This window comes from Andrena cerasifolii, chromosome 3 (assembly GCF_050908995.1).
Source record: "Andrena cerasifolii isolate SP2316 chromosome 3, iyAndCera1_principal, whole genome shotgun sequence".
NCBI lineage: Eukaryota > Metazoa > Arthropoda > Insecta > Hymenoptera > Andrenidae > Andrena > Andrena cerasifolii.
In genome coordinates, this window is record NC_135120.1 from 24,320,696 (window position 1) to 24,335,274 (window position 14,579).

Here is a 14,579-nt window from a genome sequence, read left to right on the forward strand (position 1 = left end):
GCCATCTTATTTGAAGAATAAATATCACAAAATAAATAATGAATATTCCCTCGCCAATTGTTCTCCAATTTTATATCTCTTTCTTGGAAGCGTGTTCACAGGTGAGAAATTGCGTAAACTCCAATTGAATGTTAAACGACGTTTGACATTCAGTTTAGGTATCAATCCACATAAAAGTGAGTATCTTATTTTAAAAAACAAATTCCTCCCCTTTTTCTGCGGAAGAGTCGCTGTCTGTCACCAATAATCTATTATTTTTTCTTGGGATCAGTTGCGCTACCTCTTGGTAATACTTGTCCAACAACAACAAACAAATTGATACAACTGTGTATGCAACTTATTATACAACATGCAGTACGATAAATCGTTACGTCCGCGGGCCCTATTATAGTTTCAAGAGTGGACGAGTTTCTGACTATTTAGGCTCCTATAATCGGGACTCACCACTAGCGTACTTTTGTAGTTAAGTACACAATGTGACGACGCGCACTGTCAGTTCAAAACTAAACTGTTCTCATGGAAATTAGTTTGAGCGGGTATAGAAGAAGTTATAATAGGAGAAAAGGTGTTTTACGAGGGCATACCCGTTCAGATAATAGAACGCTGAAATAGTAGGACGCTCGGATAATACGAAACTTGGATAACGAAGGTTCTGCTGTATTCAGAAGCGCGCATACAACTGCAAACACTATCGACAAGGAGATAGGCAGGATCGAAACATAATCGCTCAAAGAATTCCAAAAACGAATGAATTTCTCAAACAGCAAAGCTTTATATGAAAAAATGTCACCACAAAAAATCACTCGCTCTATATTAGTGCAAAAAAATAGAATAAAACAGTAAGTACATAGTTAATTATTTCTTGTATTTATCCCCCTTTTTTTAGTCCCCCTAATATTCAAACAGACCAAAATAGAGAAAAAGCAATCGGTGGGGACACCTTAAAGGTAGGCTATCACTACGCCTCGCCTCGCATCGGCTCGCCACGACTCATTTTATTCTTCCTATGCTTTTCTTATGTACTTTGACAATTTGACTCACACTGCGAGGACAGAAGCGAGGCATAGTGTGAATTTCTCCGAGTATCTGACCAAAGACGGGGAAGCGAGGTAAGATCGGGTATCGCCCTAAACGCTAATTAAAAGATGCTAGGCACGTCACAGATACATCTCTAGGAAGCCATTGTATTATAATAGTGTGGTCGCTGGCAAAAGTGACTGAGGGAGCACGCGTTTTTTCTTTATAGCTGTGAACCGTTTGCGTGCTGCGTCGATCTTATTTCGTGTGACAAAAAGATTTGAAATAAATATATATTAAAGAACGGTAAGCCTATTATTATGTGACATATTCAAAATTTTAATATTTCTTTATTTGTTGTACGAATATATTAAATCTTTGGAAAGATGGGGTCTTTGATGCGGAGAATGATGGGGTACCCCGACCTAACCTCATCATTCCCCGTACCATGGTTGTTCATGTGGGATTAAGCAACGTCATCGTTCTCTATTATAATTTAATTCAAATAAATCTCCTTATTTTTAGTTGGAATTTATAAAATGGTCAGAACGTATACGAAAAAACCAGAAGAGGAGGAGAGTGGTGAATAGAAGTGATGAAAAACGCTGTAAATAAAGTTTTGAGCAAGAAAACGGGCTACAAGTCTGATACCGCCTCAGGTCAGGAAAATGCCCCTCCTGTTTTCAATCCCGAACCATGTTGTTCGCGCAGCTTGACGGACAAAAATTCTGATAGTGCACCTATAATTCCATCACCTGCTAGAGCTGTTTGTCGCGATCTAACATCTAGCTTTGAAAATACTTCCCTCAAAGACAATTCGTCAATTCCTGCAGTTCAACGGACAGAGAACGAAATGCTAAATCATTAACTTATAGTGGTATTTGGAGTAATAAATATTTAATTAATCATCAGTTTATTTGCATTTTTCTTTAGCTTCCCCATCATGCCCACCCCTTCCCCTAACTTCGTGGCGAGGTGCAGTGAGGGCCTACCTTTAGAGCCTCTCCTTGTCAGGCGGAAGGTGACCATTTCAAATACTTCCTATAAAAGTAGGTGCTTATAAGCAGTTGCACATTGCTGGGGTACAAAAATGGCTATAACTTGGGAACAAGGTCAAATAGAGCACATGTTTAAACGACCTTCTTTCATTGTTTTCAAGTGCAGATTCTCTCTGTAAAGCGAGTCCCACATATTACAGAACACCCTATATAATCAGTGACCAAACACTTTCGCGTGCACCACTGAAATACGGGACACCCTGTACGATCCCTTCCCAGTTCCACCCCAAGCAGGCAGCGCCCAACCGCCTTATCGGCCATCATTATCGAATAAAAGGGAGCAGAGTGCAATTTCGTCTGGTATAACGAGTACACGCCGATCGTCGGCGACGTATGAATTGGAAATCGCGATAATCGACTTTTAATATAGCGGCGGCTCGCGTGATTCACGTCGCATCGCCTCGCCTCAGCCCGACGGTTACGTCACGGAACGAGCGCGCGAGTACGCCACCTCCGCAGCGACGCGTGCGCGCGTGCGCGAACAGTTTACGTCGGTCGAGTCGAGTGTGTAAATCGAGGCTTTCTTTTCTTTCCATTCGCACCTTGTCCCCGCGTGCCTGCATCCCGAAGTTTACACTCCAGCGAGTCTAGGTCAGGAACAACGATGACGACAGCTACCAACGTTTGACCTTAAGACTAATTTTAAAATCCTCCTTGAGGGGTGGGGGGAGAGGGTGAGACTCGCGATGCAATACGAGCACGAGCAGCACCTCGGCGAAATGACAAACATTATCGCGCTCATCGACGCGGGTATCGACGGTCCTGCGCGCGCGCACGCTTCCGCGGTCGCGCGGACAATCGAGGATTCGATGATAAGGAAATGGAAGAGACCGAGTGCGTCGGGCCGCAATCGTGCCTCGTTGGTCCCCCGGCAGAAAGAGAAATGCTACGTGCGTGTATTTTTTTCAGAGAGATTCGGCATTGGAATTTCGTCCAACTGAATTCAATACCATTTTATTCATTTTCATGTACGATTTTGAATTATAAAGGAGAACCGAAGGGAAAGTATAAACACGGTGAAGAAGACACAAGTATACAGTATGTGTATAGATAAATTTCAAAATATTACTCGATAAGCAGCCTTTTTCTGTCTACTAAAGTAACTTCAAACATCTATTCCATGCTAATTGTAGTAGAATATGGAAAGAGTATGAAAGCTGAGTTACCACTTAGATTTTAAAAAATGAAAATTCGAATCTTACAAAATTATTTATTTTTAGAGATATATATATCTCATACAAACAATCAGAAACTTTACTTGCTAGATGAGTAAGTTAGGTTTCGTATTTTATGAGACTTATTCCACTCCCTCTCACAGCGAATGTTTATCCTTTTGATGTGACGCATGTTAATTATTGGCGGCACAAAGCATTCGTCTATTATCCCAAACCACACATTTATTAAAACCCGATACTGAAATTCATGCTGTGTGGTTTCTTGCGTTTTCACCAGTCCAGTAATGGAAACTGTGGTTACCGTCAATAGTATTGCGGCTAAACTGAGTTTCATCCATGAATACACACAGGTATATTTCAATACGTGTATTAATAAGAGGATTGCTTCGCATTTAGTAACAATACGGATCTAATTTCTCTTAAAATACTGTGTACAGTAAATCCCCGTTATGAGCCCGACGAACGGGGCTGGCGGCGGGCTCATAATGGGTTGCGGACATGATTCCGCGCGGCCAGTGTCTATGTCGACTCTTTCGTTTCCTCTCACTCTCCTCTGCAGGCTTCCAAGAAATGGTGGGGATAGTCGCCGGACTGTCAACGGATGGTAAAAACGGGCTCATAACGGGGATTTACCGTATATTGAAACGTCGAGGGATATGTGATTCTAAATTTCGGATATAATCACTGACCACCGCAGCAATTTTACTACTGTCACCATTAACAAACATGAATCATTGGATAGTGAACAGAAAGAGTTTAGTCAAAATCCAGAGTATATTGAACATCACAGTCCACATCTTCGCCAACAGCCAGCACATATGCTAGTTTGACATCAAGATAAAAAATGTCGAGTTTGAGAACGTATAGAAGCTACCTCGCGGGGCACTCCGTATAACTATAATATAACAAGTATAATCAGCCACAGGTCATTTAATTAGAGCAGTAGATATATTTGGTACTTAAGAAATTTGAGACCTCGCCTCGACGCAATTTCTCTTCGCACTCACATCTAGGCTCGCTTCGCCTCGGTTTTTCCGTACCTGAAGTTATCCGAGCTTGCCTCGGTTCCTGTGTTTGGTCAATTGCTCAGAGAACATCTTCCTGTGCGGTGGCATTGCATCCACTCACCGCGCCTCGCCTCTTTTCCTCAAAATATTCTTGAGGCGAGGCGAGGCGTAGTGTGAGTGGGTGCAATGCCACCGCTTTCGGTGACCGCTAAAAGAGGAAAGGAAAAGGTTCTCTGAGCAACTGACCAAACGCATGAACCGAGGCTAGCTCAGATAACTTCAAATACGGAAAACCCAAGGCGACGCGAGCCTAGATGCGAGTGCGAAAAGAAGTTGCGCCGAGGCGTAGTAAGAGCCTACCTTAAGACCGATGAGCAATTCGAGTAACAGAATTCAACTATTTAAAAAAGAATTGAATAGTTTGGAAGAATTTAAGAAGTTTGACTGACACGAGTTTGAAATGAAAGCTAGGAACAAATTGACAAAGAGCTAGTTCGAAGAAATTAACCACCTATCATGTTGTCGCAATCTCAGTTTAAGGGGGCAGACCACTGTAAAAAATCGGAAAAATCGATTTTTTCTTTTCACATTTTCTGAAACACGTACGTTTCAAGAATGATCTCTCCAAATTTTATGAAGACATTTGCAAAATTGACGGTGATATAGTATTTTCCGTGAAGCGATGTCCATCACCGGACAGTTCATCGTTTGCCGAGGTGGATACCGAAGTCGAAAATTTAATTTAGTGTCTTTGAAACGGAGTCAAACTCGCAATCAGTAGGTTTTATATTCTATTGTTATAATTTGTCGAAATTATTTTACTCTGGGCATTTTAAAAATCACTTTTATGATCTTCGTAACAATTATAATAAATAATTGTTTGAACAACGTGATAATAGGATAACTCATTACGAATACTGAATAATCCATATCCGATAAATTACTCGAGTAATTATCCTACATGAATATCTACTCCAAATTGTCCCAATAATCCCCAATTATACTAAAGCATATATGTGCGTGCACAGAAAAACTATGTACATCCAGTTAGGTACAAAGATCGGAGCATCACTTTGAATAGAGATACTACGCCCAGATTCATTGATTTCATGATCACCAATTCCTGTAAAAAAAGTGCACTGAAAAAGGTGAAAATCGAACTTACTCAACCCTATCAGACCCCCAAATTCAAAATTATTGTATCGATACATGCACGTGTGACCATTATTATGTACTTCGCGAATAGGTCACTGAGGATTGTAATGAATACGCTTTTTGTAACATTTTACAAAAGTTTATCACCACAAGTTCTATCCCTTCGCTGAAATCACAGAAATGCTAGTTTAGACAGTGGTTTGTACATGAATTTTGAGGATAGTAGCAGCATTGCACATGTTTCTTGCTCATTTTAAAGTAATCCATTGGAACATCATAAAATCTTCATGACTTTATTCATTGGACTCGTGTTTGCCACCTACTAAGGTTATATACAAAAAAGTAGCAGGAAATTTGAGATTATTCAGGTCGTCGGAAGAAAATATTCTTTCACAGTACAATTCTGTACTTTCTAAGGAGTCAGAAAGCAATTTATCCTAGTCGACGGGAAAATTGTAATAAATACGCGTAAATGCAGGAGTATAATCGCGATTGCAGCTCACTTAGTTGCTACGTTTCGTTCTCATCTTCTTTGAATCATGGTCTATCTGTGAGACAATTATTTAAGAAGCTCGACGCTTAATTGATGGAGGATTGATGTGGAGCAAATATACAGGGTATCCCGTGAAGCGGAGTACAAACGACAGGGTGATTTCTTAAAAAAAGTAAAAAATATATCCTTTAAGGAAATTAAGTATTTTGAAAAAAAAAGCTTGAGTTCTTCGTAATATTTCGGAGAAGATAACATTCTTGGTATAATGATTTTCTGACATTAGGATGAATTGTTGTTGCGCATCACCTGCCGGAGCAATGATGGCAAATATCCATCGCTTCTATTTGAACTTCTCCTAAGTTAACATACCTAGTTAATTCCTGGAGCATAATGCAATGCAAACCTTCCGGTAACAATTCACTCTTATAAGTCCAGGATTTACAATATATCTTAATGTATAAAGCAGAAAGTGTTTGTGTGTTTTTGTCTGTCGCCTAAAAACATTCGAACGATATACTCTCAGTGGTGACGAAATTTCTCCCAGCTCATTATATCTCTACCTAATCCAGATGAACGTGGCTATTTTCACAACAATCTAAGTTTCGGGCGAAGCTGAGTAGCAAAGTTAGTATTGCATACATCGAGCAAGAGTGGATATGATCTTTACAAATTGGATCGCATCCGGGGCATAGTAATATCCACATGGGGTACACATAAATCTGCAACAGCAATTTGTAACCAATAACCATACGATCATTCTAACATATATGTCCGCGGTAATCCACTTTTCTAGCGAGAAAGCGCGCGAAAAGCTTTGCCATCTGGTGGTGACATCACGGTATTACCGCGGGCGAGGTATCGCGCGGGCCGAATATGCGCATGCGCGCGCGAAGTAGACTGTCGTATACACGGGTCACGTGGTCTCAAAACAGCCGTACTACACATGAAATGTTTACACATAAATTACATGTTAATAACGCGTTTCTGAGACATGCTACATAGCCTATGTCCATCCTAGAGTATGCACGAATAACGTGTTAAAATTTGAGGAAGATCGATTCGATAGGTCTTGACTTTTGCGCGAACATAAAAATCGGCTCTCTCTTTATATAATAGTATAGATATATATTATCACATTGTCAGTTGTACTACGTTTTACCGAACACCATGTATACCGTACATGAGCGCCACATCATACAACTATTAACTGTATGCGGACGCATGAACGACGAGCCAATATAGCCACGAGTTTTATAATTTTTCAATTTTACTGGATATCGACCAACCGCAGCCTTCCTCGACGATTTACCAATAGACCCGCATCCGAAGAAAATAAGAACAAAACATAGTAATTAGATAAGCTACGATCACAATTGAAGACCTTGTAGCAAGAGGGGTGCAACTCCATTTTTGACATTTTTTAACTTATAACGTGTAATATATGTAAACAAAATCTTTGATGCAAATCCGATAACAAATGAGCGATTTATTGCAAATTTTGAACCTGCACCCTTTACTGCTTGTGAAGACTTTTAAATGTGTGTTGACTGCGGATGAGGATATTTCCGCAGCTAATGATGACGAGCAGGCACAAGAATAATGTTATTTATTTATGTCTACAAACAGTTTTTTCCAGTTTACTCGAAACTGGTCAAGATGGAGTCGCACCCCTCTTGCTGCAAGGTCTTCAATTATATCCCTGCCTTTACGCGTGTTTATTATAACCTTCCTCTCACTTCTAGGCTCGGTAATTGGTTTCTGATTACTTAGAAAATACAGAATGGTGCCGCGAAAGAATATTTCCTCTCCAGTGACTGCTATAGCCATTTTGCACCACAATCCATAATTACGTCTTTTATTAATGTACCCGCTTAAGTTCCTCAAAAATAACCACCGTGACCACGCGCTTCGGGACCAGTGAATAACGAGGGATCAGGTGGAAAAAGCTGTACGTGGGTCGTAGTAAAATTCTCTCACCTCCTGCGTCTCAACGGCCCCTTTAACGTGCTCCGCGATCTCGGCCGCCTTCAGGCCAGTCTCTACGGGCGCGACCTGCGAGTGCCGCCTGGCCTGGGCCTCGGTAGTGAGCTCCTGGTAGCAGGATTCCCCGGAGCCCCGTCTGCTGCCCGCGATGCACATAGCTCGCCGGAAGAGTCCCGCGACAACGGCGCACAGGCCGCATTGCATCCCCGTGGCGCTTCCTCTGCTGGACAGGGATCCACCATTGGTCCGTCGCCGGGTCCGAGTCCCGCGAGAGCCACCCTCGCGTGTTTGGGACGCCAGCTTTCTACCCGGTGGCCACTTTCTTCTCTCCCCCTCTCCTGCCCCTATCGGTCTCTTGTCCGTGTTTTAGCCCCCGTCGACCCCTGCTCGCGAGCCCACGCGTAAGCTCCTCCGCTTCTATCGAACCGTTTCACCGAGATCTCTCGTCACTTCGCCTTCCATCCCCACGCCGCAGTGTCTATCTTCCTCGAGATCGCCAGCCCGCTGTGCTCTCGAGTTCCCGCACGGTCGCCTCCTCTCCTCCTCACGTACACGGTTCAAGCCAACGTCACGTCTGCCGACGATCCCCCGGTGCCGCATATCACCTGCACGACCAAAGCACCGTCGGGAACAGGTCCAAAGATCTCTCTCTCTCTCTCTCTCTCTCTCTCTCTCTCTCTCGCTCTTTCTATCGCCCTCGTTCTCTCTCCCGAAGGGAGGAGGAGCTCCGGCCGGCGTGTCTCTCGGAGAACTATCGATTGCCGTGAAGCCACGTCCGATAGCGTCTAACGACGTCGACGGAACACCGTGCCGGGTCCGGAACGAAGGAGAAAATCAGACGAGTGCTTATTCGCGATCGTTCGGACGCCACTGACACGACGATCCCCCCTCCGGCCGATAACGCGTTACTTTCAATTCTAAAGGGCTGTCTATGACTGGAGTGCGTCACGTAAATACGTACGGGCACGTATGTACTGGATTCAAAAAGATGAGGAGCAATGGGGTTATAATGGCTAGAAGAAATACAGTAGGTTCGCTGAAGCAGCAGGGGATGAAAACGCGTGCGTACTGGAGTAACCAGAGTTAACAATTCTGGAGTCCATTGTACGAAGTTTTTTGACGTAGGCATAGTAAAGGGTACGGGGATTTTGGAGTTGCAGGGAGTCACGAGAAATCCATGTGGGGGCGTACAAGATTTACGAGTTTTCTTTCATAAATTATCTGAAAGTGCATGAAGAAGCTTGCTATAAGTCTGCGAACGAAAAGTAGCACATTTCAGTTTGTAATTAAATATATTTGGTAGAAAGAAATGGAGAAAGGTTCTTTATGGATGACGTGAGATTTAACTATTATGTAGCTATGGATTTGGAGTGACTGTAAAAAAAAGAAGAAAAGAGACTGTCAGAATAATTATTTTGTTTCAATTTTAAAAACGACTAGTGGAAAAACGGTACAATTTCAGGTTTAAAATTAACCACTACCTTTAAATTTTATGTGATGCATTATTTGCCTAGTTGGAATTTCATTTGACATTATAGAAAAATACGAAAATTACTAAAATTATTAAAAAAAATTTAATAATTGAGCTTATAAATCGCAACAGAAGCAAAGAAGATATCGTTTCTTTGGTGGACTTTGTTAAATAGCATTAAATTTACTACATAGATGACATATAGCTAGATCTGTTACTAAAGTTCCATATATTTTCATTTTGTAATAAATACACATTTCCATATATTTTCTTGTGAATGTAATAAATACTAATTTCCACATATTTTTATTTTCATTTTCATGCTTTTATGTAAGCAAGACTCGCTTTAAGCAGTATATGAATATGTAGTTCGTAGTTAAATCTCACACAAATCAATTTCCGAACATAATTTCAGATGCAGGATTAAAAACGGCATTGCTTTGACACTAGTCGTTTTAAAATTTTCAAAAATTTTAAATTACTCATAAAATTGACACGTCCTAGTATCTACTTTGTATTTCACGACTTCGGTACAAGTTAAAAGGGTACAATATTTGTCTTCATATTTTGCGACAGAGAAGAAAAATTATTTTGTTAAATAGAATGATATAACCAACGAGAAAATAACTATTTGGCAGTGGTCAGTAAGATTATCTAACATGGTTATATCAGAGAATTCTTCGAGATAGTTAATAGAACGCGTTTTCAATGTGCAGATTTGAAAATTTGCATTGCCAAGAAATGGTATATACTTTGCCAAAACAATAGATTATTATCGATAAGTATGATAAAGATATTTTGAAATAAGGACAAGCTTACAAAATAGTGTACTGAAAGCAATTTTCTGTGTTGTGTAACCAAGGACAACTTTTCAAGTACACTTGCTATTATTATTTCAGACTTCTCTTCTAATTGCTGACTAAATGTCCATTTTGTGTTAAACATAGGTTTTACGCAGCTTAAAGAATTCCAAAATTATGTCTGTATTATATTTTCGTCACATTGAAACGGTAGCGAATGTTCTAGTTACAAATTGTGCAATAAGTAAAGTAAATAATTAATCTTCCCCTTCGATTCGTTGCAGATTGGTTAAGAAATTCAGTCGTAAAGTTCGTTTCGAACTTGGAAAATTCGGGGTGATATTTTTCATATTCCTACGCGTTGTATTGAATGAAGAAAATGAAAAGTTCGCAAAGGATCATACGTCTAAAACAAACCGTTTCTCTATAAAACATTGTTAACGTTCTGGCCAATTAGATCGCACAGAGTAGCTCGTGGGGGCGGAACGTATCCCCTACATCGTTTCCGGATGCACCGCGTGGAGGGGAGAGAAAACTACGTAAGGGTCTTCGGTAGCAAACAGCACAGATTATTGGTCGAAATAATGGCACTTTTACAAAAAAAAAGTTGCTTCGTGACACATATAGTTCCATTCCGAAATTGTCCACCTCTCATCGAGCACAGCGGGTAGAAATAAAAATAGATGAATTTTACAGCGAGTGTTTTCAACAAATCTGCCCCCCAATTCGCACGCTCAGATTCATCTGTGAAAATCTATGACTATTACTTTCGTTGACACTCTGAAGGGTTAAGTGGATGGTAAGGGACATGCCAATTTGCTAGATCGTCCAAGGATCAATTACTACGATCGCGTACACGCTAACACATCTTCGAGGAGGGGATATCAATTTGGCTATTCCGAACGGTACAACACGTATCTCCAGCACGTGTCTCGCGTGGCGATGTATGGGTCCCGATCGTGACTTTCTCTCCAAGAGGCCCATCGTCGATTGTTCTTCGCGTGGTCGCTCCACCCCCTAACCCTTCCCGATAAGATAGTGGAAGCTCGGAAGCAAGAATCTCGGGGTCTAGGAAGAGAAATGAAAACCGGGCAAGAACAAAGGCCGCTCCCTTTTGTTCCCTCTACGACCTCGATTTCCAAGCAAGACTCTTTTTCAGCTTACGGAGCAGCAATTATAACCGAGCGTGGTGAATGCTGCTCTCAAAGAGAGCGTACGCGAGGAGAGAGAGAGAGAGAGAGAGAAAAAAGAAAAGGGAGCACGTTCCCGTGGCAGTATGCAGGGCGACACTGCCTCGGCCGTCTTGCCACTAGAAGGACAATGAAATCTCGAGATTAAATAACCAGACAGAAGGAGACGAGTGTCCCTATTACGATCTAAAACGCCATGAGACGCGAGCTCTTCCGTCAACAACGGAAGTCTACACAGTTAACCGTGCCCGGAGCTATCGACGTATACTCGATTAAGACACAATTAATCCCCTCCCATTCGAGCGCACCATCGTATCACTCCAACGTTCCCCCGATCCGAAGAGCAGCGACAAACGTATCGGCCGGAGTTCCTCCTGGTCAGCACCGCCGTAACCCAATTTCAATCGCCGACACGCGAGAGAGGAGCGATCTTGATACCTTTATCGGGGCGGTGCAAGGCCTTGGGTGTCGTCGCGCGAGACTTCGTGAGCAGTACGCGAGAGAACGACGCGGGGTAATGCCCGCGCACAGATATCGTAGCTGGTTCCGCACCGGGACGAGCCTAGGAGCTCCATGACCGCGTGCGAGTCGCGGGTGGCCCCCGGGCCCCGAGGCCCGGTGCCGACGAGGCCGTGAGCACGACGCCCGGCTCCCTCGTTGGCTCCTCCGTCGCGCGCGTTTTCGTGTTTCGGAGACAAGTGCGGCGATAAAAAAAAAGGGGGAAAAAGGGATCCCCCTTTAAAAGAAGAAAAGAGAATACTCGAGACCGGGAAGCGCACCACCTTCGTCACCGACTATGCACGCCGGCCGGCCGTTGTGCATACACTGAGCCACTGGATTCGAGCGACCGAGACTCGGCCGCGCTCGACAGCCTTCGCCAGGACTCGGCCCCGCTCGCCGCCTGGCCACGCTTCCCGGTCATCCCGAACAGCGCGCACCGCTCGCTCCGAAACACCAACGGGAGAGTGGCTCTCACAACGCGACGGGATCTCGTCGCGAGTGGCTGTTGTCGGTGACGTTACTTCGATGTAGCTTTCTCTCGCTTTACGAGAGAAAGAGGGACGGCGAGAGGGCGGGAGGGTGCGAGCGTAAGCGCGAGCGTAAGCGCGAGGGAAGAAGATCAATAACGGATCCCTCCTCCGCCTCGTCGTCCCTCTCTTTTCAGTGGCGCGTACGCGACCGCGACGTAGCCGCCACCGTATTTACACACGCACGTCGTGCGAGCTCTTACCAACCCCTCCTCTCTGCCAGCCCCATAGTGAGCTGCTCGAAGGGTAGGAAGGATTTCGCGGTCGTAAGACGCGTGTAAAGGATGGCCCCGTTTATTGATCTTTTACGGATTTCATTGGAGGGACGTTAGAGCGGGGAGGTGTACAGGGTGATCTAAAAAGGGGGCTGGGAATTTCGAGGGAATGTAGGCCTCACAGAAATAGACAAGAAATGCCCAATCAACATATAACTTTACATACCACTTTATGTTACAGCGGGGTGGATGGCAACAGTTGTCGCGCTGTGGAATTGCAAATCAACTCATGGAGATAATAAGATAAGGTGAAGATGTATGTTTGGGTCAACTTCCACTTTTATTTCGGTTTCATACGAGAGATGCTATATTCCTTTCTTCTGTACGAATGCAATTATTCAACTTTCACGAACTCGTCTTGACTAACAAAGGAACATCCCGAACCCGGAAATTCAAAAAAATTCTCAAACTTTCCTCATTACAACTCAATTTTTGCTTGGGGGCTTTTCTAAGGGGGTGTAATTGACCCCTGAAAATCCGGTTATTTTCCGATTTTGTTTTATACCTCGTGAGCTGTAAAATAATTTCTTACCAAATGACAGATCTAATTAAAAGAAGTAACGTTTGTCTTGAAACTTGTTTTCTATCTCTTACAGTTCGCGAGTTATAATACAAAATCGGAAAATAGCCGAATTTTTAGGGGTTAATTTCACCTCCTTCGAGTAAATTTGAGCAGCAAACAAAAATTGCATTGTAATCGGGACGAGATCCCGTACATATTCACAAAGTTTCAGAATTTTTCGAATTTCCGGGTTCGGGATCTTCCCTTGTTAGATGGAGGCATTTTTAGACGACTAATTAACTTCTCTTACACATTTAGTAGAGCGAAACCCTTCGGTGTAAGCGCAAAGTAAAATATTCAAATGTATGTGAATATATTAATATAAATCTGCTGATTTAACTAAGTTATAAAATTTATAAAATTATTTGTGATAAATGTATGTATGAGTCCTTGCGCAAAAATAAATTGGAAAAGTAGAATGAAATTTTGGAGTGCGAGACTTTCTTTTTGCAAAGATCAATTTGCACAATTCATCCAATGTGTATGCATCTAACGATTAATGCACTCGGCTAAGAAAAGACAGCGTTAAATATGGCACAACTACAAGTGAAATGATTGTCTGAGCGAAGTCAGTCGAAAGTGGAGGACAACATTTTCTCCAACGAAGTTCTGTTTCTGGCAGAATCGCTTTTGAAGATCAAGTTCTCGTGCACCTAAATGAAAAAGTATTGACTACATATTTCCATGAAAATTGACATTCTTTTTCGATCACGGGTTTGGAGTGCTTTCTGAAATTTTCCATTATATAGTAGTACCAATGTTATTAAACCCGAGATCAAATCAAAATACTACTCTACAGAAAGATACATAAGCGATTCTCAGTGAAATGCACCAGTACTCGACAGATATTTAAAATTTATCTTTCCGAAAACGAAATGTATAACAAAAACTAATTCTACATCCGCGTAGAATGTATTTTCGCTTGATTTTCATTTAACTCTCTACACCAAATACGTTCTAATTGTAACATATACCTATTGACTTTTGTAAACTGCAACTTTCGAAAAATTCGGATTAAGAGTGATACACCATTTTTGGCTCGCCTGTGCTGTTACTACTGTATACATACATTAGTGATTCCCGCCGAATTTCATGTTTCTAGTGTGAGCGGTTTGGACCGGGCGGTGATGAATCAGTAACACAACGATTATATAAGAATAGAAGATTATAAAAGGGAACCGCGACTGAAAAAAAGGTTGGGAAACACTGGTATACATGATACTAATATGTAAACACAAACCCTATATGTTGCTGCGTTCGGGGAAAAACTGCGAAATTTAAATGGGAGGAAAGCAAAAATTCGATTGTATGAAAAATATGCACGCACGAGTGCTTCCGACGAAGCGAAGGGACGTGTTTATGTAT

At 42.3% G+C, this 14,579-nt stretch overlaps 1 protein-coding gene and 1 long non-coding RNA gene across 8 annotated transcripts in view; one reads left to right on the plus strand and one right to left on the minus strand.

Moving 5' to 3' along the window:
• The window catches only part of LOC143367298 (uncharacterized), a 138,407-nt gene that overhangs the window by 85,015 nt on the left and 38,813 nt on the right, over window positions 1-14,579 (minus strand). For 2 of the 7 annotated variants that reach the window (XM_076808940.1, XM_076808941.1), the window contains exons 1-2: window positions 11,788-12,068; window positions 7,883-8,493 (exon numbers count right to left, since the gene is read on the minus strand). The exons of 1 other annotated variant lie outside the window; for it this stretch is intronic. In XM_076808940.1, coding sequence (XP_076665055.1) covers window positions 7,883-8,092 — 210 coding nt within the window. In that variant the 5' untranslated portion in view covers window positions 8,093-8,493; window positions 11,788-12,068. Of the gene's footprint in view, window positions 1-7,882; window positions 8,494-11,787; window positions 12,069-14,579 lie in introns of those variants that run through there. 4 more of the 7 variants (XM_076808938.1, XM_076808939.1, XM_076808943.1 and 1 more) reach the window with 3 other exon arrangements.
• LOC143367305 (uncharacterized) lies at window positions 12,162-13,575 on the plus strand. Its single transcript, XR_013085012.1, has 2 exons — window positions 12,162-12,763; window positions 12,834-13,575. It is a non-coding gene; the product is annotated as an uncharacterized LOC143367305 (long non-coding RNA).